The following is a 19,539-nucleotide window of genomic DNA, read 5'->3' as shown; positions in this document are numbered from 1 at the left end:
GCAATTTTACGTAACCTCCGTTCTCCCAATAATGAAGAGTAGAAATATATGTTGACTGTACTAGCCTGACGACACCGAAGACATTTAAAAACATTTGAAGAAGGATACTTTTCAGAATAGAATCAGGAAATATTATCTATTATTACTATTATTATATTATATTATATACAACGGTATCATCTTTTCTAAGATTTTGTCATATATGAAATATATAATCATGGAATCTAGATTCCATGATTATTCCAATCTTCTAGATTTTTTAAACATTTCAAGGAGGATTCGGAATCCCTGTCCCGATCACATTCCTTAAAGGTATCCTTTGGTAACACTGTTGTCTATTACGCAGAATAGAGTAACGATTTAGAAACTTGCAATGTTGTTTTTTCTCAATAAGGCTGAAATAACCCAGTAAACGAACCTTTCAGGAATGATTATGCCACGGTGACATCTTAGAAAAAATGTCACCATTGCATATAATATAATATAGTAATAGTAATAATAATAATGATATTTCCGGACTTTATAGAAAGTGCATTTTGGACTTTAATTAGCAGTTTTCGTTAGATGATAATAAATGATTATTATCCACTCGGCTAACCAGAAATATGAATTGAACTTTGTACGTTTGGGCTATCGTATCACGGTTGTAATGTAATCATCTAGAATTGCACCATAGCAAATAAGGTCATGAGCTACGAGAGTTAAAAAAAAACTCCCTCAACTCAGTATGCAACTACTTCGAGGCAGTTGATACTGAGTTGATACCTCGCTCATATTTTTAGTTAACTGCCCGTACAAAAGAGACATCTTTCTTCTACCAAGACCGAAATCGAACTCTGGTTCATCCAGCCAGAGGGAGCTGTTATTCTTTCGACGATGTTATGGAGGTACCGTAAGCAACTCTCATTTATTTACATCTTCATAACAAACATCAAAAATGCAACTCATTATCCTCAAGGTAGAGTTTTTTTTACTGTCTTCAGTAAGGGAAACACTGAAGCTGTACCAAACGGGAAAGCGGTAATTAAAACTCCTGTTTTTAATTTAATTTTCATAATTTAATTTGTTTAAGATCTATAATTTAATCGAGTTTTAAGTTGAAAAAAATATTCTAGCTACATAAATTTATAACTTTATAATTTACGGATTATTTGGAAATAATTCTTGAAATGCGACTTTCTGAGACTGTTCCACTAGAAGCTTTCTTCAGAATTTAATATTTGAGAAAGAATACTTTTAATTACCGGCACCCTACAAACATCCGTGTACAAGTATCCTCAAATTGTAGCAGTCAATTTTAAATGCGTAAATATAATTCTTCAAGCATAATATTTAAATTATATTTACGATATTTAAACTTGACGTAATTATTTTTGCTCATTTTGTATTGCGATTTAAGTCTGACGTATTCAAAAGAAATTTTACCATCTCAGCATTGTTATATATCTTGTAAAATAATAGAAAATAATACAAAATATATGTCAATATTTACGATGAGAATAACATAATATAAAATAATACAAAATATTGACTGAGAGGGTAAAATTTTTTTTAAATACATCAGACTTAAATCGAAATACAAAATGAGCAAATGTAATATCGTAAATATAATTTAAATATTACACTTGAAGAATTATATTTACGCATTTAAAATTGACTGCTACAATTTGAGGATACTTATACACGGATATTTGTAGGGTGCCGGTAATTAATTATTCGTATCAGTTTTAGGTAAGCTGTAGTTTTGGCTTCAGTTCTATGTGTATTATGTCTCTTTATATTTAAGATATGAAAAGATTTATTATACAGCTCAAAATTTAAAGTTACGCTTTTTTTTTTTTTGAGATTTATAGTAACAAATAATTTATTAAATTTTTCTAAAATGTCTTAATAAATTAGAATGTAGTATTTTCTAAATTCATAAAAATATATAATAAACGTTTATATTTTTAATATCAAGATGTTACAATAAATTATGTCGAGCTCTTTTTTGTAATTTAATGACGTTATGTTGATATTAAGTCTTAAAATTATATTACAAATGCAGATATCAAATTTGTTATTTTCTAATTACAGAAATATGTTCTTTGTGTGAGTCGCTATCTCATTGCAAAATGAAGTAGCGAATCCCATAGTATCAGACCAATGAAAAATTTGTCTGATGCTAGTTCTACTAGCTAGTGGAACTCCTCGTCTTCAGATGAATCTCTAAACGTGATCTTCAGTCTGTAAAACTATTATGGTCATCCTAAAGATTATACTGAATTTAATTATGTCATGATCAGACCATAGGTTTGTTCCCAATTAAGATCAATACTTCTACTTTCTTAAATATTTTTCTGGAATTTCCCTCTCATACTGTTTCAATTCACGTAGCTTATCCTACAACACGCGAGAAACAGTTGGCACACTAAGAAGTCACAATGCATGACATTCTTCTTGTAGTATATAAAGATAAAATCATAATATTATCTAATGTATTCGTTTATGCAAGTCGTTCTTTTGATGTTCGAAGGACTATCAAGCAAAATCAGAATTACCTGGTAACCCTACTTCAGTTGTTACAAACGATCATCCGAACTGCCGAAAGAATGCTGACTAATCTCTTAGTAGCACTCTAATTTTTTTTAAACTAACATTCTAACTAATGATATTTCCTGACTTCTATAAATTATTTATTATTTTATTCTATTATTATTTTTTTCTCTTCAGGACCACCAGACTCTGTTCAGAACTGTTCAGTAAGCAATCACACAGAGAAGTCGTTCGTGGTTAAATGCGTCGAAGGTTACGATGGAGGACTCATTCAACATTTTGTTATGGAAGTGTACGTGTCTGAGGACAGCCGAATAGTGAGTAACATGTCAAGCGAGATGCCAATACTTGTAGCTGAAAACTTACCTTCTAGCACTAGTTTCGATGTATTACTCTATTCTGCAAATTCTAAAGGGCGTAGCAAGGAAACAGTTATAAGGACAAGTACGCTATCATTGCCGGAGAGTCTCACTCAACGAGGTAAGCATATATTCGAATCATTTCTAGATGCTTAAACTTGTCGAAGTATCCCTCTAAATATGAAAATATCTACTAAATGAACAAAGCACACAGAAACCACTATATCATAATCTAGACACAAAATAAATATATATATAGTGATTTTTTTATCATTATTGATAGGTCTGACTAGATTAATTTGATCATCAATTATATACAAATATCATTAACTGTTGTTAAAAGGTACGTTATAAACTTATTCAACTAAATTTGCATTTAAACTCACTTAATTAAGGTAAGACGGTGCAGTTGATTCAATTATAAAAGAAAGAGGGATCTTTAAATCCTCATTAAATCTAAATTGTATTATATAGCACAACAAAATGTATATTGATATACAAACGGTGTACTTTTAAAACTCAAAACATTATTATAATAGACTTACTTATTAACATATATTTTAAATTATAATTACTCATCATATAACTTCCCCTCGTCTTCTATATAGAACGAATAATTATATTTTATTAAATAACTACTTCTCTACTAGTTCTCTTTTCAGCTGATCTCAGTGTCGCAAATGACAACCTCTAGATAACAGACTATAGTGTGTCGTCTAGCGAGACAGACTATAGTCTCTTATCATAGAAGTAGACAATTACAATTGACATATAAGCCCATCATTGTAACTTATTTGTTGACATAGTCACTAATCAATTTACTTTTTCCTTAATCAGAAATTAATCGCGTCAACTAAACACTAAAGTATTCTATTAATATAACGTGTTTGCTATTAACCCTTAACCTCTCTCCCTCTTATCCAAATATAGACTTACAAGAGCGTGATCGTGGTAATTAGACCTAACACACAACGGATGCATGTACTTGTAAATAATTTCTTATATATTAACTAACCAAGTTTAATGTGGCCTTTGTGTCGGCAACCAGAGATTGTTCACATCTTAATCGCTGATTTCTCAATTAGCTACCTGCACTGATAATGAATTTTCATTTTAAAAATGCCTCGCGTAAGGAAGCACTCCCTAGTGGGATGTATGAAGAGATTTGTTCGTCGCCAAAGCTAATTCCACCTCTAACTACAATTAATTTTATATTCAACTTCCTTACTTTGTCCCGGTGCCTTCGAGTATTTTATAGATTAAAATTTTTTCTTAAACTTGTGTTTATGTAGCTTGTCGTTTATCGATATATTTACACACGTAGAAGTCTATTCTTTTAATAACATTATTCAAGTGCTACCTGTACTTTTCTCTAGAGAATCTTGTTATAATTTCTCGCTAATATAAACAGCTAAGAAATCTTTAAAATCCTTTGAGAAATATGACTGACTTATAGGGACTTTGATATAGTGCTAATTTATATAATTGGGTATGCATTACATTAGTTTATTTCCGCTGAGATTTCCTTTAAAATTAATTTATATTAAATCAGCAGATTGTGTGCACATTCACTAAGTTTCCAGGTGTTTGAGTGCGTATAATGTGCATTGTAATGTAAAAATTGATATTCATATTTGTTTTTGATTTTATATTTATGCCTTCCCGGTGGGTACGGACTGAATTTTAATTATTCGTTATTTTTTCTATGAATGTAAGATTATTAAGAATATATTTGTCACTTGTTAATTACAAATAAAATAAAAATATTGTCATCTACACAGAGTAGCCAGTTAATTAAAAAGAGAAATAATGTGATGAGCTGGCATGAAATTTCAGACCAAGTATTCCCTGGATTAGGCCAGGCGGATGTGGTGAATGGTTGCAGTTACATCCAATTTGTTGGCGATGTGACAAAGTCAACTAATTCTCTATATTTCAAAGATGGAATTCTGCTCTGGTGAATTAGGAAGCCAATACACTAAGGAAAAGTCATGACTTTCGAAAGGATAACAACGTACTATATCACAGGACAACACGAACAGTTTAGCCGAAACATAATGGAAGATGAATCATAACAATTGCTTGGGAATGATATACAAGTGGTTCGCACTATTCAGTTCTTATCAAAGAGAGGCTAAGGAGCGCAAGAAAGGCAAACAAAATACCATTTTTCCATTTGCCATTCTTTTGTGTGACCAAGCATAGGACTCCATAGCTTCATATTATTACCGGAATCTTATTCTTCCTTCTGTATTAAAATAAAATGTAAATTCATCACTACATGTGACCCGTCTTCAGTTTCCTGGTGTAGTATTATTACTTTGTCCTCCTTAGCTGTAACTGTTTGTTTTTGTTGAACAGGCTGTATCCTCAATGTTCTTTCCCACTCGGGACAATGTCTGAATAAAAAACTGCAGCACATATATGGACGTTATGATTCTGTCGGCCCTCTCGTATTGATCAGCTGTTACCAGCCACATTTCCGGTATTGAGTTGATGTTGCCTGCATATTACCACATTTTCAGTGTACCCGAATATGGTTTCTAAGCAGGAATCCTGTACGTCGCTATTCCGGGCAATGGTTTCTGAACTACTCATAGCCACCCAGCTTCTATTAATCATTCCTTGTTCGAAGTGTGAGCTCACGATCTTTCCTCATTATCACACACGTTTAAATGAAGACTCTCACTGTAAGCATAGTAATTTATGGTTATTTTAGTTTTTTTTGTTCCATCCCATCTAGAATTGAAGAATATTTATCAGGACATTTCAGGAATAAAACGCATTCCTCTTGGAAACATCGACTTTTTTTCATTCCTCAACGAGGTAAACTTCGTTGAGGAATTAAAACTCATGTAGTTACACACAAAAAAGTTTTAAGTATAAAATTAAGCCCCTTATCCTAAAACTGTGGTAACGAAACCAATATCTTTAGGTCTTGGGACTTAAGGGACTGTACCACAGATTATTGTTGTACTAATTGTATATAGCTGGTACTTGTCACGCATCGTTTGTCGTGTGTTGTTAGTAGACTTTAATTTAGCATAGAGATATCTTTAATATTTTATCCACAGTGCGTATATCTTGGAGAAATGCAAATAAAATTAATTCAATAGAATAATTCAAGTTGGCGTGCTGTGCTAACCACTGAAATAATGTTTACTCTCTTTGAAGTAGTGTTTTGTGACATCGTGAGGTATCGTGTTGGAAGGTGTGAAGCTAGTAGGAAATTTATCGAAATGTAGGATATGCATCATTTCCACAACATCAATGTCACCAATGTAAGGCACGTACTTGGACAACCCATAGCACCGTTACTAAAACCTTTCAACTCCAGTGCAGGAGACACAATTTTCAAAACCTAGTCTAAAATAAAACTTATAGATATACTTAAAGTATAAAATGTTAAGAGACGATTAAAATGACTCGTTTTCTTATTTAGTTATTAGTTACTCAGTAGCTTATTTCTAACATTAAAGAAATAAATTGTATAAAACATTTGCAACTGATGAAGTTGCTCATTGCCACAAATTGAATTATTTCCGAATTAATTACGAAGTAAAATGAATTGACTTTAAATTAAGGACTCCACAGTTTTCCTTTAAAGCAAATATTTTATTCACTTTCCATAATAATGTTTGATCGAAAGTCTCAGTTATGTAATGTTGCATTAAAGGAATTTAAATAAATGAATATTATTACTTCGTTATTAAAATAATATGATCATAAGCACTCTAATATAAAAAAGGACTTTAGTTTGAATAGACGTTTGTATGAATGGAATTGGTGCTCGCTTTGTTTTTATATAATCGCCGAAGATGCTTAGACACTGTTTATATAACTGGGGGGCATTTTTCTCAAGTAGAAGAAATCGGTACTGTGTGTCTAAAATTAGGAAGACACACCATGTCTGGCATCGCCATCAGTTGCATACTTCTAACCAATCAGCAAATGCTGGATACGATCCCCGACTGTATAGCGGATACTCCTAACCACCCAGCTATTAGCAACAACGTTATACGAAACTCAGCCGGTTTTCATGACACAGCTCATGTGCCATACACATTTATCACATAATGACGGTTGTGAGTTTTTGGCAGTACGATATTTATGAATCCTTAGCATACAGAAAGTGAGTGGCTCAACTTTTACACACTTCAAATTCATGCTTATATTTCTAATCATCCTACTAGTAGGGCTAGAGGATCCCCACCATATGATGTAATCCCTTTATTGCATGTAGAAACAGATACTACCAATAACTTCTTCACCTACTCAATCTCCTACCCCTGGAGAAAAAAAAAGTGAATATTTTCATATACAATGTTCTTCACTTCATTTGTTGAAATATTTCTTAAATATATGATGAAATAAGTAGGAATATTTTCTTGTTATATCGTAAATTATTCTCCACCATTTCACATAAGATGCATCCAAAGTCAGCAATGATAGCGCTGCTGTCTGTGAGGTGCTAATCTCATATTCACATCAGGAAGTTTCAAGTCTATCTAAATATGTTAAATTGTTTTGTGGAATTTTATTTTCTTTTTTGGCGATATGCGATTATACAAGGCGAGAAAGTAGTCTGCTAAACCAGTATAACATAAATCTGTTAAAGCGGCTATTAAGAAGACATTTTAATTTAATTTGAACCTTTTGAAAAGTAAGGATAAAATAAGAACTTAGAGAATTTCAACTTCATAACATGTGGTAGGGGAGAATATCAAGAAATTGTACACATTATAATACTGGTTTAGAGGAAACAAATAACTAGAAAATACGTTTTACTCCTTATAATAAAATGCATGGAGAAGAGAATTTGGAATAAAAAAAAACTCACCATAAATAGAGAGAGAGAGAGAGAGAGAGAGAGAGAGAGGGGCCACATATGTAGGGACTTTTCTTTTTTCCTATCTTCTTTATTTGTTAGTAAATTCTGCAAAACTTAATTTTAAAAGGACCTAAACAATAGCTTAGAAACAAGTAGCCATCTGAAGGCGGTATACACTGCTTTTACACTGGTGTCCAAAACATAAGTACAAACACTATTTCTGAAGATTAAAATCCCAAATTCAGATGAATCAGCTTGTAGCAATTTGTATAATTAATGATTTCGAGTAGAAAACGGTTACACATTCAAATTGTCGAATCGCGCACAAAGGGGCCACGTGGTAGCACTCAGTAAGATAAAAGGCAAAAGTCTGCGCTAATCCAATGGTGTTTGAAGGAAGCCTTTTCGTGAAGGACTAAAGTTGCAAACTTCGGTGTCTTGTAATGTCTTAAAGACACCGTCTAGATGATTTCACGCGGGGAAGAGTTATTGGAAAGCTTGAAGAAGGCCGCAGAATTACTGATATTGCCATAGAGTTTAGAATCTCTGAGCAGCATTTCAAGCTAATGGAATGTATTCCTGACGTTTGCTAAGAGAATGTCCTCGCTATACCAAGGAGCATGAAGACAGATTTTGGGTTACTGTATATACAGCAATACGTAATCGACGTATTAGGCAGGTCAGCGTGCAAGTTGACGCTATTTAAGCATAGGTACACGGATATCTCGACAAACTGTGGCAAGACATCTGCGATAAGTACGCCTGCAGACCTGTAGTCTCTGCGTCCCTTTATCCACAGTCATCGTATAGCACGTTCTAGTGGTGGTGGTGTATCCATAAAATTAGAAAAGACAACAATGGGCTAATGTACTCTTTACAGATGAGAGTTGTTTTAGCCTTCCCTCCTATTCTAGACGACACTTGATCTCTCGTGAATGTGGTACTGCTTACTATCGTGAGAATGTTCTTGAAAGGGATAGATTCGAGGGTGCCGGGATCATGGAGTGGGGAGGCATTATGATTAATGGACGCACCGAGCTACAAGTGCTGGAAAAATGGACTATGACTTGTGAACGATATTGCAACGAGGTTATTCATCGTCATGTTCGATTGTTGAGCGAAGAATTCGTTTTTTTTTTTTTTATGGATGACACTGCCACATCACATCGTACACGAGCAGTGGAGATAGTTCTGGAGAGCGAAGATATTAATCGAATCGAGTATCCAGCATGCTACCCAGATCACAACCCCATAGAACACGTTTGGGACGCAATAGGAGACATATTGCGTCTCGAAATTCCCCATTTGAAAACCACCAAGGTCTTGCTCTGAAGGAGGAGTGGGCCAGTTTGCCTCAAGACCTCCTTAATTACATGGTGCTAAGCATGGGTCGACGTTGAGAGCTACACCGCAGTTCGGGGTGGGCATATCCCATATTTAAATGTCACTTAGCATAGTTTTCTGTAAACATTGCATTAATTTGTACCTAGGAAATTTGTAAATTTTGAGAAAGATGTATTGCAATTGAATTTTTACGAAATTTATAACACAGTGTTTATGTAATATAATTTAGCATGCTGGCAATAAATTTGTCCACAGTTGGCTGTAGTCATGAAAATATTTTCATATACAGGTAAAAATAGTTCATTCTTAGCTTTTGGACTTTTGCACTTTTGTTGCATTTCAAATATAAACAATGAAGTAATTTATATAAATCCACTAAATGTTAATAGCATCAGTATTTGTGGATTCGGAAAACTGGATTGCACAGAATGAGGAATAGTTAGGCATTATCAACACCAGCTGATGAATTGCGCAAAGGAAAGTTCGCCTTATCGATCATATCCCTCCTGAGGGTGTCTGTTCCAAACATGTAAGTTCCCCCAACGAATTTTGTGTTGATTGCGCAGTAGGATCAGTAGCGTATTTCGTAGCTTACAGCGTTGTTGACATCGTGGTTTCTCAATAAGTAGCCACTTTCAATACCTTAGAGTCTTTGTTATCCGAGCTTTGTTCTTAGAGTGTCACCCATCGATCATTCGCCTGTTGATAGCGCAAGAATGCACTCTAGGTCAATGGCTGATCGCCTGCTAAGCGATGAATTTAGCTAAGTGAGGTTATTGATACCTCAGAATCTTATCTGCTAGTCAGCAAGAAAGTAAATAGGTGGTCATCAAACTTGTCGCGATGGATCGATAGGCTTCTGACGACACAACGCATTAATCTACTTGCAACACGAGAAGAATTTTGGAAGCAGATATTTAATCAATACACGCGATACAAAAAAAAACGGACCGTTATTTTTGATTTTCACTCGATATACATTACGTAATATTATTTCAAATATTTTATCAACCATTTTGTATGAATTTTGGAATTTCTAAATTAGTTATATATTTAGTTATTTTCCAATTTTTATAATTTTATCGAATTTATTTACCACCACTTTATTCCTATTTTATTTTGTCTACTTTCTTATATAAGATTTTTTAAATTTTAATTAAATAAAATTCCAGAATTTCTAAGAACAAATTCTTAATATTATTATTATTATAACGGTGTATCCATGGAGTCAAAAGACTCATCGCGGGAGACCCCACATTGACACACTAACCAATACTCACACAATACCTATCATACTTCTCCTTAAATTCATTCACAGACGAAGCATTCACAACCACCTCTGGCAACGCATTCCACCCCTTCACAACCCTCCAAGTAAAAAATCTAGTCCTAACACCCTTGTTAACCACACTCTTACATAATCTCCAGGTATGGCCCCTCGTTCTCTTCCTTCCTGAGCTTGTCTTAAAAATTTCATCAGTATCAATCCTGTAAAATACCTTTAATAATTTATATGCTTCTATCATAGCTCCTCTCCTATGTCTATCAGCTAGTTTTTGGAGCCCACAGACCTTCAATCTATCCTCATATGAAATATCCCACAGACCTGCAACAATCTTTGTAACTCGTTTCTGAATCCGTTCCACCATTTCTTCATCACCAAGAAATCCAGGTGATCAGATCTGTGCACAATAGTCCAAATGCGGTCTTATTAATGCCTTGTAAAGTGGAACAATAACTTCCTTATCCCTGCTTGTTAGTGTGTTCTTCAACAACCATGTAATTTGATGTGATGTTTTGGCAACCTTTGCAATATGCCCTTTAAACTTAAGTTCTCTGTCCACAATGACTCCCAAGTCCCTTGCTTCGTCAACTTCTTGCAGTTAAGTTCTGTTAGTATACGAAACAGCATGTAATCTCATCCTCCCGAAGTGCATCACCTTACACTTAGCCACGTTAAACTGACTTACCTTAATCCATACCGTCAGCTTATTCAAGTCATCTTGCAAGATATCTACATCATTTGAATTGACCTATTGCTCTTCCTAATTTTGCATCATCAGCAAACAAGTGGACATTTCCTTTTAAAGTAGTCCCAATATCATTAATGTATAAATTAAACAATAGAGGACCAATCACTGAGCCTTGAGGTACAGCACTAGTCACTTGCCTTCTCTTGGATTCAGCTCCTCCGTAAACCACTCTTTTATATCTATCTACCAGCCATCCTCTAATCCAAATAACCAGCTTCGGATCCATACCCATTTGCTCTAATTTATGCAACAGAGTTCCGTGTGGAATCTTGTCAAAAGCCTTTGCAAAGTCCAGCAGTATCACTGAGTAAGGATTTCCTTTATCCAACTCTACGGTTACTTTATCATAGAAAGTAAGCAAGGTACTGAGGCAAGATCTACCTTTCACAAAACAATGTTGCCCTTATAAAGTATCATATTGCTGTCCACCCAGTCCTGAATTTTAATTTTTACCAATTTCTCCAAAACCTTAACCACCACTCCAGATATATTGATTGGTCTATAGTTTGCAACCTCAGTCTTGGAGCCTCCCTTGTGCAGTGGAATTATTTTCTCCTCTTTCCACTCTATTGGTACTTGACCAGAACTGAGGCTTAAATTAAACAGCGTGATTATAGGAGGCGCTAATTCTCTTGTACATTCTCGCAACACGACAATAATACAGTATTGAATTCGTTCTGGTTTATCTTACTCATATATATCGTAGCGCCCCCTGGGATCGAAAATTTGAAATTTTTTAGCAGTGGACTTAAAAATTCCTTTGTAGTTCTTTATAATTGGAAGAATGCGTACAAAATACAGGATATTAATGGAAGTGAGGAGAAAATTCAAAGTGTAAATTGCAAAAAAAAAAAAAAGTTAAAAATTTCGTAACTTATTTAGGATTAATTTTCTACAAACACGTAAATAAATTGGAGAATGCACTTAGTCGAAAATCCTGTGGAGAATAACGTCTTTTAAGGAGTATTTTCGTCGGCTATTGGGATTGGATAACAATGATAAATCGCTAAAAATCAAACTTTGAAAACATCCCATATGCAAAAACATGTTCTGAATTGGGAGAAAGTAGAATTGAAATGCAGCAAACGAACTGACATTTTTTATTTAATTAGTAGGAGTGTATATAATTGAATGATGAACATGTGATGAAAATGAAACAGTAATGGCATTCAAATACCTATTTCTAAATTTCAGACAATTTCCTATTTTCTCACATATTGAATATTTATATATATATATGTCATATTTCTTAGAATATGCATTTATTTTTAGATGAAGTAGGGAACTAGTCGAGGAATGACTGACCATAATCGATCGTGAAAAATGCTACCTATAGAGGTGTTTGCGATATTTCACTTTCAGATGACGCTCTTTCGGTTTTCACCTATTTTCCAGTGCAAGAGGACCTTAACTAGCGAAAAAAACTACATTACAAATCGTCTGAATATTGAAATTAAAAAACTACTGGGGAGAATGAGAACAAAAGAGAAAAAATTCTTGGCGTTTTTTAATTCAATCAATTTAACGAATTTTATTAGATGTATGTTACCACACGGTTTATAGACATGAACATCACCGCACTTCAATGACCTCCACAGAATCCTGATTGCGTCTTGTTGATCACTTCTATATAAGAAGATCAATAAAATCTATCCTGGAAAGTTCGGATTGGAGCCTTAATAACTCCTGTAATAAGAGTAGTCGACCCTTCAGCATACACAGACTACGAGCCATATTCAGCAAAGCCTGTGAATCGTTGCCATGGCTCTTAATATCAATAAAAGTAAAATATCCTTTCTATGATTGTATACGGTATACAAGTTCATGAGGATATCGTATTGATTTAGACACTACATCTTCAGTTAATTTCATCATATTTATCAAAGTTAGTTTATAGTTTTTATTTCGATAAAGTTTTCAGAAATTTCACACGAATGAGTTGAATTCGAATAATTACTGGAAATTCTTAAGTATCAAACTTCTAATAAGTCTTATGGGTTCCTTCGGATTTCTTTTTAATGAAACTTAATTTTGACGACGTTCTTAATTAGGGTCATTTGGGAGAAAAATTCAGAAACTCTACTCTTCATTCGAATTTTAATTTTTACAACTAGTTTAAATCTTTCTAGCATCGTGGCCATTATCGTGTAGACTGTGTTTAAATGTTTCTTTCCTCTCCTCAATGGACACACTTTTTTCGGTTGACCGTTTGCTCAAATACACTGCAGTGCTCTTTTGAAACAAACTAAAGCATCCGGAGTGAATTGAGTATTTCAAAAAGGGTGAGAAGAAACGGATATGTTCTAATTAAGAACTTCCGCCATCTTCATCCATAAACGCCAAGATTATTGCGTGTCCCTGCTCCAGGGATTTCCCAGAATAATTAACGACTGTCTTAGCAATATTCTACCACGGTAAACAGTTTTAATAAGAAACTGGTATAAATTGTCGGTTGCTAAGCAACCATTGCTAACGCGTATGCACATCAAAAAGTATCAATAACACGACACAGCCAACTACAAATTAGCACTTATTATTAATACCAAAGAAAACTATCGGAGCATTTATCAGAAAAGCTTCGCGGTTCTATTCTATGAAAGTGTTCATCTCTCCTGATAGTTTTTCTTGTTTATCCAGTTTTTCGTGCAATTTCTCAGAAGATTTCTTTGTTGTAAATATTGCCTTTCTTGTTTTATATTTTTGCTTCTACTTCTTTGTTTTTGCTTTTTTTTATCAAGTTTTGAAATTAGTTTCTACAATGGCTATTCATTCGATTTATCTCGTCTTGGTTGTCTTTAGTTTTTTATTTTTATTTTTAACTGTTTATCTATATATCTACACATAATCAATCGTGGAAGCTATTCAATACGCTACAGAATGGCACTAATAAGGTATTAATCCTATTAATCACACACACACACACACACACACACACACACACACACACACACACACACACACACACACACACACACACACACACACACACACACACACACACACACACACACACACACACACGCACGCACGCACGCACGCACGCACGCTTCTTGAGCTTGTCTCGCTGTAGTATTTGAGCAAACTGTCAACCCAAAAAAGTTTGTCCATTGAGGAGATATCTGCTGAACAATCTGTATGTCTGTATGATGATGATGATCATGTCAAAATGTTTAAAGTAGTTGTAAAAATTAAATTCTGTTTGCGGTCGGCACTTTCAATTCATCAGTCTATCAATACAACTGTTTCATATCAACTCTTCACCTGTTTGAATTTGTAAGGTGAATGGAGAATTGTGTTGCCGAAAAAAAAAGTAAGACATTTCGCTCTGGATTTACTGTAGAGTCAGGTGATATAGAAGATATGAATTTCATCTCAAGATGAATTCAACGCCTGATGTAAGACAACCATCGGAAGTCAAGTGGCCTGAAAAGGGTTTGTTTCGTCTCTAGAAATAGTTGTCCGAATAATGTAAAAATAAATAAAGTGCATAAACAATTTGTAAAATTAATAAAAGAGAAAAACATTAGGTCACTCACAGTATTAATCTACTGTAGTTTTACAACCTGTTGTGGGTGGGAGTACTTAAATATATTTCGGCTGCTGCTTTAGGTCATCAGGGCCATTTTCTTGTTTAATTAAGCTTAAAACAATTCTAAAGTTCTGTTTAAAACTGAATATTGTCCAACTTACCTGCATGTTATGCTGTTTTGATTCCGAAGCACAAAATGCCTGTAAAAATAGCTGATAACATACATAAAATCGATTGCCTGAACTGAATATAACACTTCAAATTTCTTCAGTACATGCAGAAGAAATTGTCATTTTGCATACGAATATGAAGAAAAAATATACAATCCAACGATTGTTTAGCTGCACATAGAAGTCTCCGGTGAAAAATGAAGCTTTTCCTAAGTCGTCAACCTTGGTAATATGCGACATGAAGGGCAAATGCGCAGTGGAAAAATGTAATAAAATAATTTTTTTTCTTCTTTTTTTTTTTAAAGAGAAAAGCTGATAATCTTCAACCCTCTTTCGTAATCCTACCTACAAACTTTTTTCCGTCAAATAAACTGCACTTTCATGTTGTGTCTTTATATTATACATGGATTCATATTTTTCGTTTGTTTTATATGATTTTACTTAGATTTATGCTTCCACTTTGTTTTATTGTTTCTAATTGCAGCTGTTTGTCTCAATAAAACGATAAAGCCGTTTGCTTTATTGTTTTTTTTTCTTCCCTTTCATATTCACTCTTTACTGTTTTATGGAGGAATACACATACCTGTTAGGTAAAGTAAAAATTCTAATCTCGGAGATTAAATTTTGTATGAAAAATGATTTTCTAGCTCACATAAGCCGATAAAATTGAAAACTGTTCAAAGTGGAGTTTCATTAATACTCAAAACAAATAAAAAAGCACTGTGGAATAACCACATATTTTATCACGTTAATCATTTAGTTTTAAAGTAATAACTACCATTTCAAAGTATAATCGGTCCTCGACTTACGACGGATGCGACTTGACTTATGACTATTGACGGCCATACCAATAACACGTTCAATGTATACCATCTTACTCTTGCAACCGATGGAAAAAGGTGTTATTGCTTCTTTCAGAGCATATTATCTAAGAAATTATTTTGCTTAGGCTATTGATACTTATGAGGCTGAGGAAATCTGGAAGAGGCCGCTGAAAGAAATATTTTATACGTTCACAGGATTCCACAAAAACAAACCCATAAAAGAAGGGCGACAAGACAGTTCTGCTAGCGAAAAACGTAGAGATTTACAATGGAGATATAGAGCATTTGTTGGAAGTTGTAGAAGGAGAACCCCCCCTCCCCTCAAACGAAGACCTTATATAACTAGAAGCACAGAAAGTTGCAGAAGAAGAGAGAAAAACAGAAGAACTAAAAACAGCAATAGAAGAACAAGAAAAGGAAGCCGAGTGTGGTCTCCAAAAATTATTGCAGCGAAAAAATAGGTAGGGTCTTTTTGCCTGCGTTAATAAGGTAGTTCGGTTGCTTGAAGAAATGGATCGCAACATTGAGAGGTTTAGTAAAGTACACAGAACGATGCAAGTTCCAACTGCCTGCTACAGAAAAATTTAAGACCAGAAAATAAATAATACAGACATTTTATGTTACAATTTTTACATTATATTATTTCACCATAAATAAACAGTAATTTTTTAAAACAAACATGTAATAAAACAGTCGTACATCATTCAAGAATGTTAATTCCTAACATATCCTAGTGGTTCATACAGTTATTTCCGACTTACGGCGGGATCGTCGTAAAGGAACTCCGTCGTAAGTTGAAGACTGACAGTACAGTTTCAAACGTTAAGTCTAATATAGCACTAAGAGTATTTAACGAGTTACTTTATTATAACTATCCTAGCTACAATAAAAAAAGAAACATATTATCGGAGTAACATTTTTCAATTCGCAACAAAATCTGAAATCTGTTTTTAATGAGAATCCTCTAAGTCCAAGAATTCACACACATGTTCGTCTGTACTTTTCTTCCACAAGGAACTTATTTTACTGCAATATTCGCCTTCTCAGTTATCAATACCGCGGAAATGTTACTCTTATCAATAATTATCAGTTTTTTTGTTGAAACACCCAATTTATTGCAAGACAAAACTGGAAATATTTAGAGTAAGATACCGAAATAAATTCAAATTCAATCTTGATGGAATCATCATTAGTATCAGTTCTAACAGGCCCATAAACACCCACAACCTTCCGATTATCCTTGGATTTCGCAACCATAATTCTAGGACAAGACGGTTAGCGCAATGATAAGTATATAATATAAGTATAAGTATACTTATACTTATACTTATACTTATACTACTATAAGTATACTTCGTAGGTGTTTTTTATGTGTGTAAATGGTACGTTTTCCTCAGAGGTTTGCGTGATTGATTCAAAATCAGAGTTTCCGGGAGAAAACGCCTAATTCACCTAAACCGAAACACCTTCACAAAAGGTTTCGTGTCCGAACGGGATTCGAACCCAGAGCTTTCTGATTGGAGAAAGAGAGAGAGAGAAAGAGAGAGAAGTAGTGTAAATGTCATGACTGTTCAGTTCAACTTTGTTTGCATTTCTCTCTCTCTCTCTCTCTCTATCTATCTATCTATCTATCTTTCCATCTCACTTATTCATTTTCCTTCATGAAACCTGTTTCAAATGATTAATCTCTCTCTCTCTCTCTCTCTCTCTCTCTCTCTCTTTCTACTTTCTATTTCATCTATTTGAGATAGAATGTTATCCAAGTCTTGTCTATTTGTTTCAGAGTCATTTATCTTTTTTCTTTCTTTATTTTTCTTTGTCTTTTTTATTCGTTGTAATTTGTCTCCTTGTCGGTCAACTACATTTCGTTTCTCTTCTTTGCGATATTTTTATGTGCAATTAATAAGACTCCTGTCTGTCCTTTAGGAATGTCCAACTTTCTTCATTTGATGTAGTACTTTCTGCCTTTTTTTTGTCAGATTATAAGGTGCTTACTGTGAGTGGGGTCACACAGATCATCTATTCTCTCATTTCTTCGAAAATGGGACATTTACGAATTACCTTAATCCTTCACGGAAACCCTACACTGCGTTTACCTTCATCTTCAAGTATGTCATGGAGTTAATTTATCTTTCGCAAGGCTATCCAAAGAGGTTGCTCGTCGGATATCCTGAAGGTCATTTTCAGGTTAAGACCACTTTCTGTCAGCGGAGTTTCTCGTTGTATTTATTTATTTATTTATTTTTTTACTGAAACTATAGCAAACGTCGATACCAAAAACAAAAAGAATGAAATATAATAAAGGTCTATTATAAAGATCTCAGACTGATTTCCTTTGGTCAGGGATAGCCGATAGCTAGATTTTTCATTACACATTTCTAGCTTCTCCATAGCTGTCAGAAGCAGCGATGATCGTCGATTGGCAACTTTCTGAAATCAGACATTTAGAGCAAGCTAAAGAAAAAAAAGAATAATATTGATTACATATTCCCACACGTGTGCTATTGCATTGCACAGAGTCGTCTATATTCTATTGCGTGTTGTTTAGAATAATTCTGATTTGAATATTTAACGAACTATATTCAACAGCAAGTATATCTCTTTACTGCAGAAAAAAGAAGGCGTCGTCGTCGTCGTCGTCATCATCATCATCATCATCATCATCATCATCAAATTCCTGATATTTACCCTCCAGGGGTGTACAGGATATGATAGTACTACATGAAAAATTACATCATTACTAAAAGAAGGCGAGATTCATAGAGTAATGTTCATACAACCTCCGCCTGAGACCGGTTAATTCAGTATACATTGAAGAAACGTATGTAATGCAAGCGCTTGTTGCTTTCTTTACGAAATTCGAAACAAAGTCTATTAACCCAAAGACTCGTTTCTTTCTTCCAAATGCCTGCAAGCGTTTATACTAAAGAATATTTGCACTGCCAATGAAAATGTATTTGTTCACTGTAATTAAAACGTTTTTTTTTTAAATTTATAATGTAAAATTCGCAAAGTAATTAATATATAGAAAACACACAAATTAGCTTATCATAAACCTCATTAAATTTCACTTTCGTAATATTAAGTTTTAAAATATTTCTTAACTTTAGACATCACTACCAGGTCTTCTGTTATCATTTGTAGCATATATGAGGTTTTTCACCGTCATTCACTTAATTAACATGTGTGTGTGTGTGTGTGTGTGTGTGTGTGTTAGAAAACCATAAAGATTGAATGAGTTCACTTTATTTATCTATTTGGAATGAAACTGTACAAAACAGTGTACAGCACTATGTTAATTATCGTACTTGAATTTTTTGTTTTCAATAAATTTGCGAATAATTTATTTCTTATGTTTAGTAACATTGCCAATTAATTTATAATTAATTAATTGCTATTCTGAGTTTATCAGACCTGCATTCAGTTTATTTATGACAAATTATAATTTATTTTTATAACTTTGTATACGTATATATAAAGAAAAGATATATTAGATAAAATTAACTTTATTAATTGTGTGAAACATACTACGAAACATATCTCTGTTATGTTATGTTTCGTGTTGTATGTTTTTTTATTGTAGTATGTCAATATACATGGATACGATGACAGGTTTATTAGAAAACGTTTGTTTCACAAGTTTTCTTTTTTTATTATAGAAGCACATGTCGCATATGCAGTAACTGGATAGCATTTAATGTTACATTCATGAAAATCATCATAGATATCAAACCTTGTAGAGAGTACAAACGGAAGTTAGCTATAGCAACTTACCATTCGTGTACGTGTTCTCATGGAGACGGCACGTTTTTGAAAAGTCAGCGAATTTATCTCCTTCGAAGTTTTGTGTCACGGGAAAGCAAGTGGCTGTTAGGAAACTATAACATTGCAGTTCATTCAGTGAAGATAAAAAA

General features: G+C 33.8%; 1 protein-coding gene across 1 annotated transcript in view; it reads left to right on the top strand.

Moving 5' to 3' along the window:
• Window positions 1–19,539, top strand: part of LOC150093869 (neural cell adhesion molecule 1-like) — a 386,146-nt gene that overhangs the window by 330,462 nt on the left and 36,145 nt on the right. The window contains exon 8 of the mRNA XM_090412543.1: window positions 2,713–3,015. Within this exon, the coding sequence (XP_090268669.1) occupies window positions 2,713–3,015 (303 nt within the window). The remainder of the gene's footprint in view (window positions 1–2,712; window positions 3,016–19,539) is intronic.

The sequence above is a fragment of the Typopeltis vanoorti genome, chromosome 23, assembly GCF_054136105.1.
Source record: "Typopeltis vanoorti isolate ZY-2024b chromosome 23, IOZ_Tvanoo_1.0, whole genome shotgun sequence".
NCBI lineage: Eukaryota > Metazoa > Arthropoda > Arachnida > Uropygi > Thelyphonidae > Typopeltis > Typopeltis vanoorti.
The sequence above is the reverse complement of the archived record's forward strand: the minus strand, read 5'-3'. Positions and strand labels throughout refer to the sequence as shown.